The sequence below is a fragment of the Oreochromis niloticus genome, linkage group LG7, assembly GCF_001858045.2.
Source record: "Oreochromis niloticus isolate F11D_XX linkage group LG7, O_niloticus_UMD_NMBU, whole genome shotgun sequence".
Classification (NCBI taxonomy): domain Eukaryota; kingdom Metazoa; phylum Chordata; class Actinopteri; order Cichliformes; family Cichlidae; genus Oreochromis; species Oreochromis niloticus.
In genome coordinates, this window is record NC_031972.2 from 51,767,078 (window position 1) to 51,792,580 (window position 25,503).

General features: G+C 39.1%; 3 protein-coding genes across 6 annotated transcripts; 2 read left to right on the forward strand and 1 right to left on the reverse strand.

Annotated features, from left to right (window-relative positions):
- Nucleotides 1–44: 44 nt before the first annotated feature.
- On the forward strand, nucleotides 45–10,591 carry ints14 (integrator complex subunit 14). 3 transcript variants are annotated; one of them, XM_025909187.1, is made up of 12 exons: nucleotides 45–175; nucleotides 420–739; nucleotides 844–951; nucleotides 1,111–1,266; nucleotides 2,193–2,311; nucleotides 2,417–2,559; nucleotides 3,262–3,354; nucleotides 3,868–4,012; nucleotides 4,123–4,256; nucleotides 4,628–4,746; nucleotides 9,675–9,740; nucleotides 9,839–10,591. In XM_025909187.1, the coding sequence occupies exons 2-12, from the start codon at nucleotides 518–520 to the stop codon at nucleotides 10,070–10,072; spliced, it is 1,539 nt and encodes a 512-aa protein (XP_025764972.1). In that variant the 5' UTR covers nucleotides 45–175; nucleotides 420–517; the 3' UTR covers nucleotides 10,073–10,591. The 3 variants fall into 3 exon arrangements, with proteins under 3 accessions (XP_025764972.1, XP_019217183.1, XP_013124200.1); XM_019361638.2 differs by having other exon boundaries at nucleotides 90–179; XM_013268746.3 differs by having other exon boundaries at nucleotides 132–739.
- On the reverse strand, nucleotides 10,528–17,191 carry hacd3 (3-hydroxyacyl-CoA dehydratase 3). Its single transcript, XM_003440443.5, has 11 exons — nucleotides 16,967–17,191; nucleotides 16,230–16,272; nucleotides 16,059–16,132; nucleotides 15,747–15,911; nucleotides 15,566–15,611; nucleotides 15,353–15,463; nucleotides 15,134–15,261; nucleotides 14,925–15,037; nucleotides 14,519–14,625; nucleotides 10,825–10,956; nucleotides 10,528–10,724 (listed from the first exon to the last, which is right to left on the reverse strand). Exons 1-11 carry the CDS (start codon nucleotides 17,042–17,044, stop codon nucleotides 10,648–10,650), a joined length of 1,074 nt encoding a protein of 357 aa, XP_003440491.1. The 5' UTR covers nucleotides 17,045–17,191; the 3' UTR covers nucleotides 10,528–10,647.
- A 43-nt stretch (nucleotides 17,192–17,234) lies between these two features.
- On the forward strand, nucleotides 17,235–25,084 carry ppcdc (phosphopantothenoylcysteine decarboxylase). Of its 2 annotated transcripts, XR_001223952.3 has the most exons (6): nucleotides 17,235–17,502; nucleotides 19,504–19,599; nucleotides 19,941–20,069; nucleotides 20,165–20,333; nucleotides 23,099–23,289; nucleotides 23,423–25,084. XR_001223952.3 is itself a non-coding variant. In XM_013268747.3 (5 exons), exons 1-5 carry the CDS (start codon nucleotides 17,377–17,379, stop codon nucleotides 23,185–23,187), a joined length of 609 nt encoding a protein of 202 aa, XP_013124201.1. In that variant the 5' UTR covers nucleotides 17,235–17,376; the 3' UTR covers nucleotides 23,188–25,084. The 2 variants fall into 2 exon arrangements, 1 of the variants encoding a protein (XP_013124201.1); XM_013268747.3 differs by having other exon boundaries at nucleotides 23,099–25,084.
- The last annotated feature ends 419 nt before the right edge of the window (nucleotides 25,085–25,503 follow it).

Sequence of the window (25,503 nt, forward strand, 5' to 3'; positions counted from 1 at the left end):
TATTATTATTATTATTGTTGTTGTTGTTGTTGTTGTTGTTATTGTTATGTGTTTTGTTTTTTGTTTTTTTATCTCCCGGGAACTATCCGCTGATGTGTACGCTAATGTCAGCCGGACGGAAGTGCTGGTGCACAGTACACCATAACCATTGTTTAGTTAGCGTAAAAACTGAAAGGCGCGTAGGTTTTAATAATTATTTTTTCTGATACCGCTTTTTTACTTTGTATCTTAGGCTTTGGATAGTTATAATGTAATCTTGGTTAAATGGCAGCTGGAACATTTCATTCGTTTGCCGTAGCGTTACAGAATGCTAATGTAAATTAGCCGAACAACTAGCCAACATTAGCTAACAGTTCGGATGTTACCATATGTCCCTTCGTCTTTATCTTTACTGACGGCGCTTGTGTATTTGGTTCTAGCTAAATACGCCTCAGCGACGACAACGCAGTGGAAACCGTTAGTGGGAGCATTGCAGCGGACGTCTGTTTTCATATTTGGGATCTGTAAGCGGTGAGCCATGCCTACTGTGGTGTTAATGGACGTGTCTCTGTCCATGACACGACCAGTGTCATTGGATGGCATCGAAGAGTTTCAGAGGAAGAACCTGGCTGTCCACGGACTCAATATGTTGTTTGAACACATGGCCTCAAACTACCGCTTGGAGTTCACGTCGCTGATGGCCTTTTCTTCCCTGTGGGAACTCCTGGTACCTTTCACCAGAGATTACAATGCATTGCAGGTAAAGTGTGCTCATGTGACAGAAAAGTCAAAGTATATTTTGTTTCCTTAAAAAGCGGTCTGATTTTGGGATTACCGTTTGTTTTTTGTTTTTTTCCTGCACAGGAGGCTCTGAGCAACCTGGAAGACTATGACAAAACCTGTGTTGAAGCAGCTCTAAATGGAGTTAGTAATGTAGTACAGCAGGAGTGGGGTAGTGCCTGCCCCTGTCAGGTATTTGGCTAACACTTTATTCAGTATCACCACACCTCTGTATTTATTGCATTTATTTATTTATTGCTTATTACTGGTCGAATAACTTTCCTGCAGTGATCTGAACCATATGTGCATATACTGAGTTATGTTTATGTACTTCTTCCATATGTCCTGTAGGTGGTGCTGGTTACTGATGGATCCCTTGGTATTGGGAAGGGTTCTTTACGCCACTCCCTCCAAACACTGAAACAGCGTGGGGATGACAAGAAATTTCCTCTTCCTTTCCCTTTTCCTACCAAACTGTTCATCATGTGTATTGCCAATGCAGAGGAGGTATTGAGCCACCCTTACAGTTACATTACCAGGAGCAGCTATCAAAAACACAATTCGGGGTCACATTGCCTGTGTTAGACGCCTATAAATCACACATTTCTGTGGACATTTTAGGAAGATAGCAGTATGACAGTTGTTTTCTACCTTCAGAGACTCAAACTATAGTTTTCCAGCACATAAAAAATTTTGGCATCCAACAAAGAGTCTGTTACTTCACAAAGCTGTTATTTAAAAAATAAATTTGAATACATTTTATTTTTCAAATGGCAAAAAATAACATAAAAATTTATAAACTTCATATAAGTGAAATAGCACAGTCTTTTGTGTTGACTATATGCAGACTAATCATGATTATAAATAGTCACCAACTTTGAGTCGGGGAAAAACCCTGCATGTTGTTAAATATCAGGTATTCATGTTTATCGTTTTGAAATTTGTAGATGAGGTGACCTTTGATTAAAGGTTTAAGATTATTTCTCTGTCAGAATTTCAGAATCAACAGACAAAAATTTGCTATAGGTGACCTCACAGCACTTATCAGTTAAAGTTTTTGTGTCATTGTATCCCAAGTTTCCGGGAAGTTTCTCATGGAGATGATTTATCAGATTTTCAGGAGGAGGACCACACCTCATTCACTCCCTGTCATATGACTATTGTATGGCTACTTCCTTCACTTTAGGTTCTTAGTTCTCATTTTCATACTTGGGAATCTGCGAGGCCCAGGAGCAACCACCAGTCTTCCCCATACCACAGTCTCAGGCCTAGATCTATATTTATTCCATCTGTCAGTCCCTTTCAGGAAACACGATCAATCTAATTGAGAATGTGGAAATTGCAATTAAATTGCAAATATGTATAAGTTTAACTTAATCTAGCTAAATAGCCCAGCTTTGAGAAATTAGACCCACTGTCTTGTGTAATTTCAGTTACAGATGACTGATGCCATGGACAACCTGGAGGAATTACTTCGTCTTAGTGGAGGGGATGGGCAAATCTTTACTATGGAGGGACCGCTTTGCATGAAGAGTGTACAGACCATGTTTGGGTACTACTGTTACTGTGTAGATTAAACACAAAAAAAACATATTAACCTCTTTCATATGTTTAGTAAGGGCATCTTTGGTCATATTCTATATCTGCATGTCCCCAGGAAGCTGATCGATCTTGTATACTCTCCCTTCCATGCGGTTCTGCACTGTGGGAATCTATCCTCAGATGTTCAGGTCTTCCCTCGACCTGAGCCTGTCGTGATGGATGAAGAGGTGGAGCCCATGCCCCGGACTGTTAGTACAGGTACTCAGCTGGCTTCAGATTTTATGATTAGTTTAATTTAAAGAGGTCATGAAAGGCATACACACATAAAGGCTAATTTACATCATAGTGCCCTACTTTAAAAAAAAACTGACATAGATGTAACTCTGGATTTAAGAAATAAGTGCTGAAAGTTAAAGTTTTATTCTGTCAGTACGGAACGTGATGTCATGTGGTTGGCTGGTGGCAATTAGTAGACTTAAATTTATTTATGCTAGCTAACTAGTGACAGAATCGATAACTCTAAGGAAATAAAGACACTAAAACTAAAAATCAGTTTAAGGGGATCACTTTTGTGCTGGGCTAAGAAACTTGGTTATGTTTGTGGTGTAGTTATGTATGTAGTAAACTGTTTGGATGTGCTTTGGCAAAGAAAGATGATTTTATTGCATTAAATAGTGCTGATTGCATCAGCTGATTGTGCAGGTCAGTACAGCCAGTCAGAGTAGGAAAAATCAGTTTCTGACTTCATCCTGTCGGTCTGGTGATTCAACCAGTCTATCCTCCACACTGTTCTTATTTAACGTAAACTTTAAGCACTTCTTTCACAGACAGTGTTACATCTCTGTCAGTTTTTGAGAGCAGACCTCCACCATGTAAACTGGCCTTTATATGTTAAGTGTTTCATATCCTCTTAAAATTCTTCATTTTTTTAAACAAGTCTTTCTCTTATATGCCTTTCAGATTTGGAGATTGTGGGCTTCATTGAAATTGCTGACATTGCAAGTCCTCCTGTCATATCCAGACACTTGGTATTACCTATTGCTGTAAACAAAGGTTGGTTTTAATACTATTGCTGTGTTCCGGTTATAGAGAAATGCTGATTGGTGACATATTAGCTTTGCAGTTTGTGCACAACTCATCGTATTTAGATGTAAACACCCAAATGTTGACTCACTTAAGAAAGAAAGAAAAAAAGAACTTTAGAGTTTGCTGTTGAAGAACAAATCAATTTTAGTAAATAAGGCTGATAACGAACGAATTAGAAAATGCCTCAGACTGTAAGAAACCAACAAAATAGGAAGGAAGAGTAAAGCTGCTGGGAAATCCCTTGAGGTTTGAGCTTCCTTTATTTGTCATGCAGACAAATTTCTTTCAGTACTTCTTTAAAAAATTGCTCTCATTCTGTAATATAAAAGATAAAAAGTAACATTAATAGAAGAGATGAGAAAAAAGTAAGTAAAATTGTCTAACACAGTCTAACAGCAGAAATGAAAAACAAGTATTTTTCTGATTAATAAAGAATAGCAAATATTTACGATTTAGTTTATTATGTGTACTTGATTTTAGATGTGGATGAAGTTGGTACGGGAACCACAGACGAGCTTGAGGAGGAACCTTCTGCCAGTCAGATGGCAGGCAAAAGTCCCAACTTTTGTGTACTTTTACATGGAAGTCTGAAGGTTGAAGGCATGGTGGCGCTGGTCCAGCTGGGGTGAGATGCAGCAGAGCTGTTATATAAATTCTTTTATATTAACCTGCACCACAAAGGCTGCTATATCATGCAAACAAATTGTATATGTAGTTTGCTTTTTTGCCCCTCAGGCCGGAGTGGTACGGCATGTTGTACTCCCAGGCAGACAGCAAGAAGAAATCAAACTTGATGATGTCTCTTTTTGATCCTGGTCCGGAGCCTCTGCCCTGGCTGGGCAAGATATCACATTTGGGACCAATCTCAGGTGACTTTTTTTTTTTTAATCTCTCCACCATGCAAAGTTTCATTGCAGATGAGGGTCAAACAAGCAAATATGAAGAGTTCTGTGTTACAAAAGATTATACAGGGTTTCTAGTGCATTATCCTTTAAATTTCTAGGGTTTTTTTTCCCCCAGTAGCTTAAATTAAGCGGAGAACCATTTTAGGGATATTCTGAAACTCTGTGTTTTATTTAACATGTGACACAATGACCCATGCACAAGTATTCCTAAAGAACAACAGACTCTGTGTACACAATCAAGTAGTTAATACTTCATCTGGGTTTCTCACGTTTCTCATGATGTGGTGTATTGACTGACCTCACTCTGTTGTCCCATGACCTTTCTCGTGTCACAGAAGCTGCTGATAATCCCTACGGAGAGGATGACAGTAAAAGTCCATTTCCTGTACAACCACAGGTGAAACGTAGCTATGCCCAGAATGTGACCGTGTGGATTAAGGCCAGTGGACTACAGGTGAAGTAAAATTACTGCGTGACAGTATTTTTCTCTTGAAAGTTTGGAGAAAAGACAAACATTTCATACATTTATGTCAGTGATAAATGTATCTGTCAAGAGATTTATTCTAAAAGACACTTCTTCAGCTGAGAGTCTGAGAGTGAAGACACACACGCTGCAGTTTTTACTTGCAAGGGCGATCACAGAACGCTCACACCAGAGTGGGGGCCCTGTGATGTGCGCTCTGTTACCGCTCTGGTCTTTATTTATATACAACAGTGAATACGTCTATTCATAGGCAGAGGAATGTTAGTGCGTAGGGAGTGAAGATAAGAGTGGTTCAGGTGTATGTGTGTGCGTTGTGAGATTCAGAAGGACGTGGCCCCTCTTCTTGTTAGGGAGCGCAGATAAAAGTGTCCAGCTCTCCTCTTCCTGGTAGGAGTGAAACTGCTTGTTCAGTTATTATCACTGTGAGAAAGAATTTATAAAACAGAAACAGGTCTTGTAGTGGACAACAGTCTAAGTCGTTAAAAGGTCATCATGCAGTATTCTATCATATGTAGACTTATATCATTAAAAGCTTATACTGACTACTAAGTACAATTTTCTTTTGACAGTATCTAATTACATTCTTTTAATGAACTGCTTTCTGTGTTTAAAAAAACCCAGAAAGCGATTAATTTCTGACATTCCTGTGTTAAAAAAAAAAAAGGCTTATTTGCAAAATTGCCAAAATAGCTTCAGATTTATTTCTTGTAATTGACTAATGAGTTACTCAGCTTATCAGAGGCTGCTCTGTTCACTGCCTCTACAGTGAGCTCAGCGGGCTTCTACTTTGAACTCTCTTCAGCAGAGCTTGGTTAATATTTATTGAAATTCTTGTTCCTGTGATTAATAATTACTCCAGGAATTTCTGGTATTTGATTTTGTCAATATTGTCGCCATCAAACAAATATAGATTCTTCAGGTCAGTCCAAGTCTGTCATTCAGAATAATCATCACATGCCCAACTATGTAATCTTATATTAGTGCATCTTAAAAAAAAAAAAAGGAAAATGTCATCAAAAAGTTTTTCATTTTTGTGGTGTATTCAATAATCATTATACATGAAGGGAAATATTTCCTAAAAATATGAGGAAATATTAACTTTTTGATATTAATCTTGAGGTTTGTGGCTTATAGCTCATTTAAAAACGGAAATTCAGTGTCTCAGATTATTAAAATGTTTCTTAATTTTAATCAAAAAAAGATTTACAATAAAGAAATGTCCACGTACTGTAAAGTTCATGTAAACACTCAGCACTTAGTTTGAGTGCTTTTCAATCAATCAATCAATCAATCTTTATTTATAAAGCACTTTTCATACAAACTGTAGCACAAAGTGCTTTACATGGTTAAAAGCAGCCCACCCCACCCTCCCACTCATTCCCCGCACTGTCATTAACAGAAGCGGTCATGATACACACATTCTCTTCCCCCCCCCCCCCCCCCCCCCCCCCCACACACACACACACACACACACACACACACACCTAAAGAGTAAAATTGGGCTGGGTACGCATTAGCCAAGTGAGGAAACACTATCACAGGGAGCTGTCTGCACCGGGAGCCGATCACAGACCGCAGCCTCCAGGCTGGGCACACAGCAGGAGGGAGGCAAAGAAGCCCCCCAGCCAGGCTCAGAGGACCCACAGGGCCCCAGCAGCCACGGTCGATCACAGCCCTGGTGCAGAGAGCCCCCTCCGAGGAAACACTGGAGATATGACCTAATAAGAATATAAACAGGATAAAAAGATAAAATAAATAAGAGTGGGATATAATATAAATATAAGTATAAACAGAGTAAGAAGATAAAAAATGAATAAGAATACAATCAATCGGTATTAGGTAAAACTAAATGAATAATATAAATAGAATAACAGGATAGGATAAATAAGCATTAAATAAATAAATGTTAGGTAAAAGCTAAATTAAAAAGGTGGGTCTTGAGCCTGTTTTTAAAAACATGAACGTTCTCTGCGGCCCTGAGCTCCTCCGGCAGGCTGTTCCACAGTCGAGGACCATACCACTGAAAAGCTGCCTCTCCGTGAGTATGTGTCCTGACTTTAGGGACAATCAAAAGGCCAGTACCAGAGGACCTCAGGGTCCGCGAGGGTTCGTATGGTAAAAGCAGATCTGAAAGATAAGAAGGCCCAAGACCATTAAGACATTTAAAAACCAATAAACGAACTTTAAAATCGATCCTGAAACACACGGGGAGCCAATGCAGCGATTGTAAAACCGGTGTAATGTGGGCCCGCCCTCTGGTCTTCGTCAGCACACGAGCTGCAGAGTTTTGCAAAAGTTGCAAAGGTGAAATATTCTTTTTGGGGAGACCAGAGAGCAGGGCATTACAGTAATCAATGCGACTGGTAATAAAAGCATGCATCAACATCTCCGTGTTGGCCCGAGAGAGAATAGGGCGGACTCTGGCTATATTTTTTAGATGATAAAATCCAATTTTGGTTACATGTTTAATATGTGGGATAAAACCAAGCTCAGAGTCAAGAATAACACCCAGGTTTTTCACTTGTAGTGAAGGGCATAGTGAAAATGCCTGTAATTTAGACAAGAGTTTCTCTCTCTCTGAGCCTCAGGACCGATGATTAAAACTTCAGTTTTGTCCTGGTTAAGCTGTAAAAAGTTTTCTGCCATCCAAGATTTTATATCTAAAATACAGTTAAAAAGGGCATCCATTGGTCTGGTGTCATCAGGAGACACGGAGATATACAGCTGAGTATCATCAGCGTAACTGTGGAAGTTCACTCCATGCCTCCTGATGACGCCGCCAAGAGGGAGCATATACAAATTAAAAAGTACAGGGCCTAAAACCGACCCTTGAGGCACACCACATGTCATTTTATGGATCTTAGAGGAGCATGTATCCATACTCACCATAAAAGTTCTGTCTGAGAGATAGGAAGTGAACCAGTTGTGTACAGCACCAGAGAGGCCCACCATGTGTTTCAGTCTGTTTAAAAGAATAGCGTGGTCTACTGTATCAAAGGCTGCGCTTAGATCCAGTAGCACCAGGACTGAGAGCTTTTGGGAGTCCCAGTTACATCTAATATCATTTAAAACCTTTAGGAGAGCGGTCTCTGTGCTGTGGTTCACCCGAAATCCAGACTGAAATATTTCTAGGATCTGTTTATCATTCAGAAAATCATTAATCTGAATAAAAACAAGTTTTTCTAAAATTTTACTTAAAAATGGTAAGTTGGATACAGGTCTGTAGTTATTAAAATTATTGCAATCCAAATTGCTCTTCTTCAGAAGGGGCCTCACCACCGCCGTTTTAAAGGCAGCAGGGAAGACACCCGACTGAAGAGAGCAATTCATCATGTATAAAAGCTCAGCTTCAAAAAATCCATAAAGTGTTTTAAAAAGTGGAGAGGGGATTGGATCTAAAAGACATGTGGTGGGTCTCACTGTGGAGAAAACTTTCTTAAGGTTCTCAGCATTAACCAGGGCAAAGCTGTCCAGTGTCTCCTCAGGTACAGTCGAGCCCTCAGATGTGTTTAAAATCATATCACGAGAAGATAAAATATCACATCTGATGGTGTTGATTTTTCCCCTGAAGTGGTCTGCAAACTGCTCACAGAGTGAGTCTGTGGGGGTTCTTTGGGAGCTGTTAAAATCAGGGTTAAATAAGTGATCTATGGTGGAGAAGAGGACCTTGGGATTATTTTTGTTATTACTGATTATTTTGGCGAAGTATGAATTTCTTGAATTCCTTAGTGTACTATTGTAAATTTTAAGTTGCTCGCAAAGTATTTGATAGTTGATTTCATTTTTATTTTTCCTCCATCTCCTTTCTGCTGCCCTGCAATTTCTTTTGAGTTTTTTGACTTCTTCGTTTCTCCAGGGTGATACACGTTTTACGTTAATCTTTTTGGTGGTGAGTGGAGCAACGGAGTCAAGGCTTTTCTTCAGTTTGCTGTTAAAATGATTAAAAATAAAATCACAGGGTGCAGGTAGAATCACAGGGGGGCATTCGTCTAAAACCCTGGTAAAAATTTGCAGCCACTTCAGAGGTTAGATAGCGCCTCCTCACAGTTCGCACCGAGGTCTCCCGCTGAATAGAACCGGTGATGTTAAAAAACACACAGTAGTGGTCAGAGACAGCCAAGTCAACAACAGAGGACACACTGGTGGACAGCCCATGGGTGATGACCAGGTCCAGAGTGTGTCCTCTGTTGTGAGTCGGCTGCGTGACGTGCTGGGTAAAATCCATACAGTGAAGAATGTTTAAGAATTCTTTTGATGTAGGGTCAGAAGGATTATCTATGTGCAGGTTAAAATCACCGGTTAGAATTATCATGTTATATTTTGAATGTATGTTTGTTAAAAATTCTGAGAATTCCTTGATAAAAGCAGCACTGTCTTTAGGTGGTCTTTATTATTTATTAATGCGGCGCAGCATGGAGGTGATGTACACTTAAGCCCAGGTTTCTTTGATAGTGGCCGATAGTGCAGCTTGTCTGTGTTTCTCATCTTCCTGGCATTATCTCACAGATTCTCTGTGGCGTTTAGGTCAGATTAGTTGGCTAGCTAGTCATGCACAGTAATAACATTGTCAGCAAACCATTTGCTCATAGATTTAGCAATGTTTGCTAACTCCTGCTGGAAAAAGGAAATCGGCATCTCACTGAAGATTATCAGAAGATCGGAGGATAAAGCACTCTAAAATCATCTTATAGATGGCCATGTTGACTCTGTATTTAATAAAACGGTGAACCAACAATTCCCAATATAGATCAACTAATAAATATTCTACTAATTGAGATACTGGATTTCAGATTTTCAAGCCATAATCACTAAAATTAAAATAAAAACATTTCATTGGTCAAAACATTTGAGGGTCATTTTGATTCATTGACTTGTTTTTTTATGCTGTCATTGTACAGACTGATGTCCAGAAGATCCTGAGGAATGCCAGGAAACTGCCAGATAAAACTCAGACCTTTTATAAGGTAAGATTAGCCGGAATGGCTCTAAACTATAATTTTTAAAGCTATGTTTGTTTGGTTTTTTCCAAAAATGAAAATTTTTTTCATTTTGATTCTGACAGGAGCTGAACCGTCTACGTAAGGCTGCTTTGGCTTTTGGTTTCTGGGAGCTCCTGAAGGGAGTTGCCGATCTGCTGGAGAGAGAGTGCACCATGCTGCCAGACTCGGCACATCCTGATGCTGCTTTCCAGCTCTCCCACGCTGCACAGCAGCTTAAACTGGCCAGCACTGGTGACTCCCAGTATGCTGCTTTTGATCACAACATTGTTCCCATGCACACGGATTTCTCAAGCTGAGCCGCATCTGAATTTGTATGAATGAACTCAAAATATCATAGGCTCAGCCTGAGTGGACCAATGTGGTGCAGCATTGCGCACACCCTGTAAAGACGTTCACGGGATTATTTTATGAAGTCATCTTTGGGATTCAGTGTTGTTTTGTTTTTATAAATGTTCCTTTATAGGAATCTTTTGACACAATAACCACATTAAATTTTGATTTTTATTCATTGTCAAATAACTGCCACATTTACAGAACACCAAGTAAACGGCTATTAATGTTGGCATTCATAATTCAAGTGCACATAATAAAAAAGCAGCCTGAAAAAAAAAACCTTACAATTTAACATTGCTCCTTGAAGGTTGTTGTTGAGCACAACGGACACATTATTTTTCTGTTTTAGCAGTGAGGAAAGAAATACTCCATCATCTATTGTGTTAATAATAGCCATAAAGGAAGTCATTTTAGTGAATATGGACAGGCTGTCAAAAATTGAGTTGATAATAAACTTGACATATGGATGATGATCATTAAAATGTCAAGGAATAAGCAGGCAGCAAAGGCGTTCAAGGTTTGCTGTTGGTGTTGAGTCTCAATTTGCTTTCCTCTTTTTGGTCCGGAAGCGCCTCTTCCTCTGCTTGTAAAGGTGGTGAAAGTTGATAAAAAGTCCTTTGGTGGGGGGGAGGGGGAACCAAGATTAATATCAGAGCAGCAGTGGTTAAGTTAGAATATATTTGTCATGTGAGAGACAGTTCATGTGGGGACTTACCCAAAAACATGAGAACAAGATAAATGTACAGGAAGTAAGAGAAGCTGACAGAGGTCCCAATCACTTTAGTCAGAGGAATGCTGAAGAGTTTAGATTCATCAAAGATGGGGATGGACTGGATCACTGCAACAGCTACGTGGGATTGAGAGATAAGATTATATATAAAAGAGTCTATAAAAATGTTTGAATGTGGGGATTTTTTTTAATCAAATTTTGTTTTAAAAAATATGAGGGGCCGTACAAGCCAAAATTCATTCTTTCACTCTCACACACATACATTCTTCTTTCACATACATATATTTTCACTCTCACATACATAGATTCTTCTGTCAGACACATGTATTGTCACTCTCACCAGCCAATCACAGACTTGGATGCAAAAATATCTGATTGGCTGTTCTGGTCTCCAATCAGCTCGAAATGACGAAATGCAATATCCCAGAATCCATTTCGTCCAAAACTCAAATGAGGCAGTGGCGGAGGAACACAGAGTGGCGGAGTTTGAAATATTACTCTTTCTGGGTCACAGAATAAACTTTTAAGATATTTAAAATGGTGCTGTGTAAACTTCAAATATAGTGGGGCAAAAAAGTATTTAGTCAGCCACCGATTGTGCAAGTGCCCCCACCTAAAATGATGACAGAGGCCAGTAATTTGCACCAGAGGTACACGTCAACTGTGAGAGACAGAATGTGAAAAAAAAATCCATGAATACACATGGTAGGATTTGTAAAGAATTTATTCGTAAATCAGGGTGGCAAATAAGTATTTGGTCAATAACAAAAATACAACTCAATACTTTGTAACATAACCTTTGTTGGCAATAACAGAGGTCAAACGTTTACTATAGGTCTTTACCAGGTTTGCACACACAGTAGCTGGTATTTTGGCCCATTCCTCCATGCAGATCTTCTCGAGAGCAGTGATGTTTTGGGGCTGTCGTCGAGCAACACGGACTTTCAACTCCCGCCACAGATTTTCTATGGGGTTGAGGTCTGGAGACTGGCTAGGCCACTCCAGGACTTTCAAATGCTTCTTACGGAGCCACTCCTTTGTTGCCCGGGCGGTGTGTTTTGGATCATTGTCATGTTGGAAGACCCAGCCGCGTTTCATCTTCAAAGTTCTCACTGATGGAAGGAGGTTTTGGCTCAAAATCTCACGATACATGGCCCCATTCATTCTGTCCTTAACACGGATCAGTCGTCCTGTCCCCTTGGCAGAAAAACAGCCCCATAGCATGATGTTTCCACCCCCATGCTTCACAGGTAGGTATGGTGTTCTTGGGATGCAACTCAGTATTCTTCGTCCTCCAAACACGACGAGTTGAGTTTATACCAAAAAGTTCTACTTTGGTTTCATCTGACCACATGACATTCTCCCAATCCTCTGCTGTATCATCCATGTGCTCTCTGGCAAACTTCAGACGGGCCTGGACATGCACTGGCTTCAGCAGCGGAACACGTCTGGCACTGCGGGATCTGATTCCCTGCCGTTTTAGTGTGTTACTGATGGTGACCTTTGTTACTTTGGTCCCAGCTCTCTGCAGGTCATTCACCAGGTCCCCCCGTGTGGTTCTGGGATATTTGCTCACCGTTCTCATGATCATTTTGACCCCACGGGATGAGATCTTGCGTGGAGCCCCAGATCGTGGGAGATTATCAGTGGTCTTGTATGTCTTCCATTTTCTGATGATTGCTCCCACAGTTGATTTTTTCACACCAAGCTGCTTGCCTATTGTAGATTCACTCTTCCCAGCCTGGTGCAAGTCTACAATACTTTTCCTGGTGTCCTTCGAGAGCTCTTTGGTCTTGGCCATGGCGGAGTTTGGAGTCTGACTGTTTGAGGCTGTGGACAGGTGTCTTTTATACAGATGATGAGTTCGAACAGGTGCCATTCATACAGGTAACGAGTGGGGGACAGAAAAGCGTCTTACAGAAGACGTTACAGGTCTGTGGGAGCCAGAGATTTTCCATGTTTGAGGTGACCAAATACTTATTTGCCACCCTGATTTACGAATAAATTCTTTACAAATCCTACCATGTGTATTCATGGATTTTTTTTTCACATTCTGTCTCTCACAGTTGACGTGTACCTCTGGTACAAATTACTGGCCTCTGTCATCATTTTAGGTGGGGGCACTTGCACAATCGGTGGCTGACTAAATACTTTTTTGCCCCACTGTATCTGCTTGATCTATCAAGACATCACATATTTCCATAAGTGCTCTAATGTTTTCGGAGATGCCTGTTACCCACCAGCTGACCGCATAGCTGGACTGGCCATGGGCATACCGGGCATTTGCCCGGTGGGCAGATGGTGATTTTTCATTTTTATGTTTGTTTGTTTTTGTAACGGTATAAACAATTAAAGGTGGTGGATTAGCTAATTGGTCATGATCAACTCTGGGCTGGACCAATTACAATACATCCGTATTGAGAGGAAAAAGAACGCGATTAGTCCCGTACTTCAGCTAGAATGAAAAAAAAGACAAAGCTGGAGTTATTCTGTCTTTACGTTGCACAGCTGCCTCTTCTCCCCTCATTCTCTCTCTCTCCCTCCCTCTCCTGTTGCTACTTCAATCATGAAACCGATCAATGATTAGCTGATCGTCTTTCTTGTTTGTTTATCTCCCACTTTGCGCCAGAAAGAGGAAACCAGCGGATGTCGCGCTAAACAACAGCAGCACGTTCAAGCTTGATAAGCTGTTAGAATTTATTTAAAATTAATTTCTAGTATCAGCTGATGTTTGCTGGAGCCAGAGCTGTAAAAACTGCTGCTCATGGTATCGGTTTGGAAACATGAAGGTGATACAAATCATGCATATATACCAACGAGACAGTGTACATCACTGTCACAACAGCGTTTGTTTTAGTTCAAAGGCCTTATGGTTTTTCCTATAATACCTGGTGGTGTAGTCGGTGATTTTTTGTCAGTTGAGCTTTATATATTATGTTTAACCCGAGTGACCACCCGGTCAGCTGGTGGGTAACTATGGCGTTATTTTTGTGCCACTATTCTGAGCGCACGTAAAAAAAAAAGTTGAGCCCGTCCCATCTCGATCAAGGACAACGATGTGACCGTTTCAGGAGATGATAAAATATTTCTTAACACCCCGATAGCTTGCTGAAGAACTCGAGTTTCTTCTCCCCCCTCCATGCTGTCAGACACTTGAAAGTGACCCGCACGTGCTTCTCGGCCAATCACAGCGGTACAGACACCCAGCCTTCCGTTTCCATTAAACTCCTTCCGTTTCCACTATACTCTTTCATTCACATACATTATTCTCTTGCATACATATATTTTCTTCTGACATGTATGCATTCTCTGCTTACTTACATATATTATTTGTGAGATTAAATGCATACTGAATGCATGTAAATGAGAGCAAAATGTAGGAATGCATAAATGAAAATGCATGTATGTTAGAGTGAAAATTTGTAAATATGTACATTAAAATACATGTATAAGAGAGCACAATATTGCAATGTGTGTGTTAAATATGTGTAAACATGAGAATAAAAATATCTAAATATAAAAATTAAAATAAAACTATATGAGAGTGAAAGTATGTGTATGTGAAAGAAGAATGTATGTATGTGAGAGTGAAAATATATGTATGTGAAAGAAGAATGTATGTGTGTGAGAGGGAAAGAATGAATTTTGGCTTGTACGGCCCCTCTTAAAAAAAGCCTACCTTCTGCTAAAACACCTAGTGGATACAGTGGCATCCAGACAGTATACCGCAGCCAAGTGAGGGTTTTCCACTCTGTATTGAAACAGCCCAGCATGTAAAAGGGATACCTGAAAAAGGATGAGCGCATGTTGGTTAAGGAAAAAAAAAAGTCATGCTCCAAATAAAATGACACAAAGTTGCATCTACAGTTACACATTCTTATAAAATTATAGCTCAGATGCGACTGCAACTTCCCTGTTTCAAGGCTGAAATGTGAATAAAATCTAACAAAATCTAACTGTTCCAAACATTTGCAAAGCTCTAAATCTTATCCAATTTTAGTTTTATTTAAATACAACTGGCTAAAGCTGTACTATATATCACTAGATGACTGTTTACTGTAAGCAATAGGAAAATGCATACTTGCCTAAAAATTTCAATAGCACTCCACAGATAGAAAACAAAGAACACAACTGGCTTGTGGTGCATTTCCTCCAGACTACCAAAAATGATGAAGAGGATAAAATTCCTTCCGACCATCTAGTGCACAAAAAAAAAAAATGTGTATTGGTGCTCAATCTGTAACTTTAGAAAACTTGAGTTCGGGCAAAAAAAAAACAAAAAAACATCCCATACCTGTATAAGAGTTGGTATAACACCTGTCTTGACTACACCAAAAGCAGCATTCAGGACTTCTACTGATGCCAGGATCTGGCAGAAGAACATCACATCCGAAATTGTGTGAAATGTGTCATAGAGGGAATCTGAAAGGAGTTTTAGAACGGACATGTTTTAACCAGTTTTCTGGGAAGTAAGTGACACTTGCAGCTTCTCCTGTGTAATATATTTTCACACCTCTGCCAATGATAAACAGACGCACTGTCATGTTGACAAAGATCCATGAGAAACCAAGAAACTGGACCAGGTTGTACACAATCAAGAACACAGTTTTCAGGCTGACGAACCCTGAAACATTTCAAAGAAATTGGAAAATAGTATCAGCAGTTTTCCCTTCAAAGCCATCTGATAAAACAGAATGTTCAAGTCCAATATATTATCTGCACCCACCTTCTTCTTTTTGTCTTGAAGCCTTCAGCCTGTTCCTTTTCTCCTCCTTTTAGAAGTATTTAAAAATGAAAATAGTAGAGTCTTTAATCAATTATTTTAGTCATACTGACATTTTTTAATCTTTATCTGTGAGTGTCATTTAGTAACAACTGCCACTCTTACTCTTTTACATTACTCTTACCTTTTCTCTGATTTCCATCTCAGCGTCTGACTCGTCCAGCCAGCGATCAAAGTCCGGTGCCAGGAAGACAGGTTTACGCTCCTGGACAGTCAGCTTTTCCCACCAACCTCGCTGTATTTTGTGCACTGTAATGTTCACCTGCCGCTGTGTGGACTTGTAGCTGACCTACAGGGTCACGCAATGAGCACAAACAGGAAAACCACAGAAAGGAAAGGCAAAGATTTAAGAGCAATCTTGCTTTAAGAGCAAGTTATTCTGTCTATAGATATATTTCTGATCCCTCAAGATGAATTATTGAATTACTGAGCATACCTGTGGCTTTACTGGTAAGAGGAACTCCAAGCTGAACTTGTACTCATTTTGTCCTTTTGCACCATGCCCCTGGGCTACAAACAGGATATCACAAATGAAATTCCACAAAAATATTTTTAAAAATATGTCTTTAAACACCAAATGCAAATGAAATCCGTGAATCCATGTCACCTGAAAAGTGAAGGACATTTTCATCCACGTGGACGTCAATATTCTGCAAAAACACAGGCAAAGGATAAGCATACTTCCTCGCTAGATCAAGAATTTTTTTACTTCCTGTTAAGAGAAACCCGAAACAAAGATATTAATCTTATGTTACAATATTACCGTAACAAACTATATTCCAAAACACATAGTACAGGTAAAATAAGTGCTTAAAAAGTCTCTAACCTGAATCTTCTGTTACATGATCAGAAATAGAGTTAAGTGCTATAAAAAGAAGAAAAAAACGAGTGCTGAGAGGCCCTCCTGTAGCATGTAGTATGGGATGGTGTGATATCTATAAATGTAACAACACCTGTCCCTCACACATAACCCCGAGCAATGCTACCACCCCCACCCACCCCGCCTTCCGAGTAGTTCCAGCAGATATTTTTAGGACTTTGCACCCATGTGATTAACTGTAAACACGAATATTCTTAAAACCAACAGGTTTTAAAAACAGGTTCGAACGGGCCTCAACAGAGAGCTTTGTATGGATCAGTTATCAGATAAGGGATCTCATTTCTCATACAGTATGCAAATAGTACAGCTATCCAGCAGGATAACATTTACAGGAACCTTTCGTCTGTATTTGCATTGCTTCTCATTTACCACCAGAGGCCCAAAAACAATGTTAAAAAGAAAAAAAGTCAGAACCATACTAAAGCGTTTTGCCCGTGACAAGTAACTGCAAGATGTACTCTCACCTGAGCATCTGTGAGCTCAACTCGCAGGTAAATTTCTTCATGGCGTTGAGCCCAATAAACAAGAGGTGTGAGTGCCATTATTGCGTTTTTGATCAGTTTTTTTTTTTTTTTTTTTTTTTTTAATCGGGCGTTGCTTCAAATAAATATCAGTGAGGCAAACAACGAATGAAGGCTCCACGCTTCATGCTAGCTCCCCTGGAAAGACTTGAGCAATTACCCAGAATATTCTTCGAACGTGCTCGCTCTCCACCGATCAGTGCGGAGACGCGCTCGTGCAGGAAGCACAAACGTTAGACGTGCAATTCCCTGATTGGCTAAATGAATATTTACGGAAGTGTCACGGGAACGCGGCGCGGCAGCTTGTCTAATTTTTCTTTTGGCAGTATGCTGACAGGCAGTAAGACGACCACATGTCAAGTTTAAAAACTGATTTGTTGAAAACTTCCGGGACATTTAATGTCCTTGTTGGAGTGACAGGAAGCGTTGCAGCCTTGAAACTGCCTCTTTTGGTCTCCCAGCTTCTTGAGCTCTCCAGGGTGAGCTGCTTCATATTAATTAATGTTTGCATATCATGAATGTTTCTTTTTTTCCCCCGTACATAGTTAGCAAATAATAGCACAAGCACCTATATACATTTATTGTTTATCTAAGTGGCATAATACGCATAAGCTCACCTTTACCGCAAGATGGGGATGTTAGGCAGCATCGCTACAAACGCAGTATGTTCGAGTTATTATAGCTCTTTTATCCAGCCGCAGAAAAAAAGTCTTAGACTTAAAAACCTGAACCAAATCTGAACCAGCAATATCTGCATGTTAATTAAAAACCACAGCGGTCCTCCATGAAAATAGAGAAAACGTAAATGTTAAACGGGGGGATAATATATGACAGTGTTGGTATTAGTGTGGGAATGGTTTTGCAATACACTAAATAAAGTGTGTTAGGACTTTTGTAGTAAACAGGGTGATGAAGCTATGCGTTTGCATAGCAATGCAAATAATTTTAAATTGTTTGTGTAATAGCGAATACGTGTAGAGAGATATATTTGGTCTGACTGTCAAACTAAGAATAATTGCTTCATTTGAGTTTAACATGGGAGAATATGCATGGATGCACACTCCATGGAGCAGAGAGACGTAATGCCCCAATCAGTCAACTTAATTTTCAACCAAATTATGTGGGATCACGCATGTCACTGGCAGCAGTATTGTCTTGTAAACTTCAATTAAAGTTCTTTTTTTTAAAAATTAAACAGTCAGTTGTAGAAGAATCTTCTCTGTAACAAGTAGTATGACGTATTTATTTACTTGAGAAAGAATGAACACTTCACCTGCTCAAGCCCTGCTAATTATAAAACAAATGATGAATTAATTTGAGCATACTAGTGGTAAAGGCAATCAAATGCCTACAGTTGTTTAAAAATACTCTAAAATAATGTAAAAACTTAGAGTAAACAGAAATTCATACCAATGTAGACTTTATCTGCACTCACTGGCTACTTTGTTAGGTACACCAATTAAGCTGCTTTTTAATGCAAATATCTATTTAGCCAATCCCATGGCAGCAGCTCAAGCATTTAGGCATGTAGACATGGTCAAGATGACCTGCTTAACTTCATCTGAACATCCGAATGGCGATGAAAGGTGATTTAAGTGATTTTGAACGTGGCATGTTTGTGGGCCGCAAACAGGTTGTTCTGAGTATTTCAGGAACTGCTGATCTGCTGGTATTTTCTCACTCAGTCATCTCTAGGGTTTACAGAGAACAGCCTGAAAAAGAGAAAATGTCCAGTAAATGCCAGCTTTCTGGGTGAAAATGCCTTTGTGACGTCCACGGTTAGTGGAGAGTAATTCACAATCCCCATGTTACAACCATGGTGCTAGAGGAGTATCTCTGAATGCACAACTCATCGAACCTTAGCAAAACCCCACCCTGTGCCACACCTGTCAGCTAGAAATTGAAAAATGAGGCTACAGTTCATACAGACTCACCAAAATTGGACAGCAGAAGTTTGGAAAAATGTTCAAATGGTAGGGTGGGAAATTGGCATAAAGATCATAAAGCATGGATCCATCCTGCCATGTATCAATTGTTCAGGCTGAAGGTGGTGTTATGTGTGGGGGATATTGTCTTGGCACACTTCGGGCCTCTTAGTACATTTAAATCATCATTTAAATATTACAGCCTACCTGACAATTTTTGCTGAATATGTCTATCATTCATGACCACAGAGTACTCATCTTCTGATGGCTGCTTCCAGCAGGATAACATGCCGTAAAGCTCAACTCATGTTAAACTGGTTTGTGAACATGACAGTGAATCCATTGTACACAACTGGCTTCCAGGCATCCACAGTCATCGGATCTCAATCTAAATGGGATGTGGTGGAACAGGAAATTCATACTACTGATGTGTCTCTCCCTCCCTTTTCCCCTTCTCTATCTATCCATCTATCCATCCATCTATCCATCCATCCATCCCATAGAGTTTTTCAACTGTTCTGCACAAGTAAAATGTTGCTGTCATTTATGCTGTAGGTGGATGTACGAGTAGTCACTACAGAGCATGCCAAGCACTTCTATAATCCTGCTGAGGTCTCAGTCAAAATCTACAGTGACAAGGATGAATGGGAGGTAATAACTAACTTGAGTATGATGTTCTAATGTAGCCATTATTACACTGAAAACATATATAGCTATATATATAGAAAAGACAAATTAACATGACATATATAATCAATATGAAGGTCAGCTTGGGCTCTTGAAATGAAATAGATGAAGGAATACCATACAGTGCCATACTGAGTGAAATGAAATGTGGTATGAGTTGCCCATTATTAACTTGAAAACACTGGAGTTACTTGTGAGAATTCTGAGACATAAAAACACTGGTTTAACTTATTATGCATTCCAGACAGAAGTGAAGATGTGACTGTGTAACTGGATGCATTTCAAACAGCATGTCTCTCATTTAGCTGTGGAAACAGAGATCTGACCCCGTGCTACACATTGAGCTAAGGCGCTGGGCAGACCTACTTGTCATTGCCCCTCTTGATGCCAACACTCTTGGAAAGATTGCTAGTGGTATTTGTGATAATCTGCTGGTAAGAAGATGAAATACTAAAGATTTTGCAAATAATCATTTATTGCAGAATTTCTGTGAAATGATTTCTGATTTTATGAGCATTTGTCCTTTCAGACGTGTGTGGTAAGAGCCTGGGATACCAGTCGACCTCTACTCTTCTGCCCTGCAATGAACACAGCTATGTGGCTGCATCCTATTACAGCCCAGCAGGTATCCAAACTGAAAGAGTTTGGATATGTGGAAATCCCCTGCATTGCCAAAAAGCTAGTGTGTGGAGATGAAGGTGAGTTTTAATATGAGGAACTAAATATATATTTAACCTCTGCTAATATTTACTTTTACTATTGACTCTCAGATTGTGAGAAATTGAAAAAGGGTTGAAATTTACAATAATATTTACATATTTATGTGGTTAATAAACCCCCCAAAATTAGACTTAGAATTATGCAACAGCAGATATCATATTCTGACATTTGTGAGCTTTACTCAAGTCAATGTCTTACAATTTCCTTAAAAAAGGACTGATATGATTTTTATGGCTCTACAACAGCTGGAGAGTAATATTCACACAGGTCATGGAGCCAGTGACTAATTTTACCACACCCGTCTTGGACTTTGCCTTTATTTTTTTATTTATTTATTTTTACTTCAAACCTGTAACTATATCTGTAGCTCATAAATTTCCACTATATTCATTTATACTCCAGGTGTCTTCACCTGGAGTATAAAAACTCATGCACATCTATATGATTGGACTACTTTTTGCAGTCAGGGGAAATTCCCCCATGCTGGCCGTTAGAAAAAAATGCCTCTTTAAGGATGATTATAGGTTACATCCTTCGTCTATAGCAGGAGCAAACACTACTTGAACTGCGCAGGCAAGAAACGTGACAGTAGTGAGTAGATCATATGACAAGGAGAGTGGCAGGTAACAGTGATTAGGCCAGGTGACACACAGCATCACAGGCAGATAAAACAAGAAGTTAAATCTCACCTTTAAAAAAATCGTTTCAAAGGCTAGTTTTTCTACCTTCTTCCTTTACACAAATTCTAAATTCTCCTTCACCAGTTGTGTTGCATTTCAGTGTCCTGTGGCTGTAAAAAGTACACTATGTACCAGCACACTGTGACTATTAGCTGTTATAGGTAAACAGACCTTAGCCCAAATCACATGCCACATGCTTCCTTTTTTTCTGATAAGGTGACTTATCCCAAGGATGGTTTTAGATTAAAGTGGCTGTTGAATTGCTCTTAATTACCTGGCGCAGTAGCCAGCTGTGTGGGAGGTCATATCAACCTGCTCAGTGCTCACTGTTAAACTGTGTCACATAAACCTTGACATAATAAATTACCTACCAGAAGCATATTTCAGTTCCTTTCCAAAGACTCTGTACTTAAGGGATAACTGTGGTACAAAGTGATTATCTAACAACATCTACAGCTGCCTCCCTCCTCTTTTTTGTAGCAAGGACTTGTGGCTTCCATTCTGTCATGTGGCTAAGCAAAGTATTAAGAGACTTAGCCAAACTATGTGAACATCTTACCAGTGTTTAGACGTGCTAGGATGACATGGCATGTCTTACAACGCAGGTAGTTTCAAGTATAACCCAGCACTCAAACTCACCACAAGATAAAAATGAATAGGCCTCGATGGAAAATGCTACACGTATTTGACACTATTTTCTGTGGCTCTGGTAGAAGCTACTTTTTGTGCTGCGTGTGTTGTTGTGATCAACCTTGCACTCTAAAGCAGTAGACTGTTATAGCATAAATAGCAACCAAGTGAAATGTATAGATCGTACATGTTCTAAAGTTGGCATCATATACTTGTAGTTCATGTGCTTTCAGAGTTATGGTGCGATTTGTAAATGCAAAAACTTGTGTTGCATGGTCTATTTTTGGAAAAGGTGCTACCATTTTATCTACTTACCTCTTCACAACTTCCGTTCATTTCATTTTTCTTCTCAGTTGATACAATTTGTTGTTTTTTGCTAACTGGAGCTTATCTCCTAAAATGCTTGGATACCAATGCTGACAGCGCTGCTGATACTTAGCATTCATATTTAACATGCTGTGTGAGGCTGCTGCATCTGCTAAATCTATATCTGTAGCGACGGTGTCGGCTACTGCATTCTGAGAAATTATTTCTGGAAAAAACACTGTCCACAGCTGCAGTGTCCACCTTTAGTATAACCTAAAGTATATAACTATAGTCCATGTAAGTATTGATTATCCTGCTTCTAGTTGCCCTAGGCTGCCGTTCATTAAGCGGTGTTTTCAGCTAAGTCAAAAGAAGTTTCCTATTAACATCCACTAAGAGGACAGGAAAGTATAAATAAGAATAGAATGTGCTAATATAAGGAACTGAAAGTACTCATCTTAATGACTCAGTCTTATAGCAAGTGCAAAGAAAGTTGGACAGAAGACAAAAGGCTAAATATTGATTCAGTGGGAATAACTTCCCTTCACAATGTTATTCAAGGATATCTAACACTGGACTTTTTAATGTCATGTTTATGTGTTGGCTTTGTAAACCACTTTCTGTGTAGTGGAAAAGTAATGAAGTTTAATGAAGTATCACCTAGATTGTATAACTCAGTTTAAGACATTGATTGATATTATGTCAATTCATACAGTTGACCTTGGTACATTAATCTAATGACTAATCATTTTTTTATTGGCACAAACAACTGCAGATGTACACATGGATACAGTTAAAGCTTCAAAAATAATGTTCTAATCAATTCATCTATTTTGGAAACCTGCTGCAGAAAGTGTTATAAAAGAATAAATGAAATGGAGGAGCTGTGCCTATGAGCTTTGTTGCTAATAGTGCTGTCTTTTTGATGCATCGGTGGGGTTTGGCTCAGATTTATATGCAAACAGCTTGAGTGTAGTGTAGTGTATTTATGAATGTGAAGAATGTGCATGAGCATTTGCATTGCAATTGTGTACATGTCTTCTTTGTATTTTCCTTCAGGCACTGACTGATTTATAGTTTTCTGCAGAAGACATTTGTATAGCTCATAATTCTTTGCTTTTCCACAGGTAAAGGTGCCATGGCAGAAGTATCGACTATTGTCAGTCTTGTCAAAGAGTATCTTCAGAAACCAGATGAGTCATCTTTGGAGGCATGAACGTCATATTGTACATCCAAGCAAACACCAAAAGCCAAAGCAAAACAAACACTATGCCTTGTTGTCGGATTTGTCAAACTGCCACGGTCCAACACACCCATGGTAAACTCATTTACTTGCTTTCACCTGTTTTACTTCATAAATTCACTTCTTAGAATGTGTGGGTGTGTACAGAACATCATTGACTGACATCTCTAAATCCTCTTTTGGTATTGTTAAACCTGTTGGGGCACAGCGCCTTTACATTTCAGAGACGTGCATGGACTTTTTCAACATTAATTCCCATCATATCACCTCTGGAACCTGATCAGCCCAGAGGTTAAAAACAAAAAAGTTGGTAGTGTGAGACATTAATTTTTCAGCTGTCAGCATCAGTTTTTGGAGGTACATTTTAAACAGTTTTGTGCTGTTTTTTTGCATATTTATTTTGTTTAGATAGTAACACATTATTTGGTATCCCAAGTAACATAAAAGATAAGGTAGCAACAGCTGCATCTCTCAGAGATGACATGAAAGTGTGTTTTGTATTATACATTTCTTCCTTGACTTGAACAGACAGTTTGAGCCTGTTTACGACGTGCTCTGCTTGTTTTTCTCGGAAAGCCTTCCTCTGAATTTACCTTTGATTGTTTATTCTTTTTGTTTAATGTTAGCTGACGTATTCAGATGTAGATATAAGGATAATGAAAACTGCGACATTGCCACATTACTGTTTGCTAAGTACCACCCTAAATGAACATCTAATAATATACCTGTTTCTTGATAAAGAAACTGAAAATTTTGTCATTATCAAAGGTAAAGAGACAAAAGTGCAACAAGTTAAAATTTCAGTCATGTTTGTGAATGTATTCCAATCAGATCCATGAAAGCCATTGTAATTTGGGGTTTTCAATGGGTTTTAATTAGTTCTTTGAAGTGTCCTTTTTCCAGGACCGATTATTGGGCATAATCAATCATATCAGACATACAGGATGTGTCTTTAATGACTTAAAAAAAACAAAAACAAACAAGAATTGGGTGCATGATTTTGAATCATTTCTAACTCTGGTTGGCTCTTCTTGTCGAGTTCATTTAAATTGGTTGTTTTCCTTTTAAGCATAGTCCACACATTTTCATTAGGGTTGGGGAAGGTGATTCCTGAAGTTTGCTTTATCTATTCCAAAACCAGGTGTAGTTTTTGGATTGTTGTCCTGTCCAGCTCTTGATTTAAGATAAAGTTGAAGGATTTGGAGGTAGTCCTCCTCCTTCAATATTCTGCCAGTATTGCTAGAAGCAAGACAGCCTTAGAGCATGGTGATACCACCACCATACTTGACAGTTGCTACAGTGTTTGTCCATTTGAAAGCCACACCTGTACTCCTGCAAACATACGTCTTTATTGTCTCAATCTTTGTCACGTTGTTGACCATAAAACTTTTTTCCAGAAGACATTTGGCTTGTTCACATGTGGACAGCTGCAAATTTCAATCGAGCTTAAAGGTATTGCTTTTGGAGGAGGAGCTTCTTTCTTGGTTGGCACCCTCTCAGTCACTAAGAGTTGTAGTCAGTCACTAACGAGGAGTTATTGGACCTTGGCTTTGTTGACCTAAGACACTGAAGAACCTTCAGCACCAATTATTAAAAAATGTGTATGTATATATTTGAGCCTGTATTTATATTCTGACCCTGTGTGGATAAGAGTCAATTCAAAATAAATTCTTGTTTGTTTGTTTTTTAAAGTCACTGAAGATGAATGGTGAACAATCATTCCACCCTGGAATTTTTAAAATAATAAAAAGCCCAAAATTACCATGACATTCATACCCTTGATGTGTGTATGTAAACCTGGTGGATGTTCATATTTCTTTAAAGTGTTATGTGTGTAATGTATATAAAATAAATGATAAAATATAATGCAGATTCAGACTGCACTTTCCTGTTCTGGGCTCTGCATGATATTAGTAAGAGATCCTTTATATGGTCATATAGGGAACCATGACAAAAGTAAAAATATAGAATTCCAAATGAGTATAAAAGCATTACATGAAACAAATAGTCATTAAATCCATGTTCTGGCCATGTCATCCATTATAGTGTGAACAACATCCTTCTTATTTAATTCTATAGATGCTGTCCTGGTGCCTGTGGGGTTAATTATCCGACACAAGGCAACAGAAACTCTTTTCCCAACAGGCAGTTTGACAGACTGGTTTTACTGCAGAACCACATAAAATAAAACTGTCATGATACGGATATCCTTGACTTGGTAACAACAATACATCCCCATTTAGTTTCTGCATTTTGGGAAATTTTCTTTGTTTGCTTTAAGATGGTTTG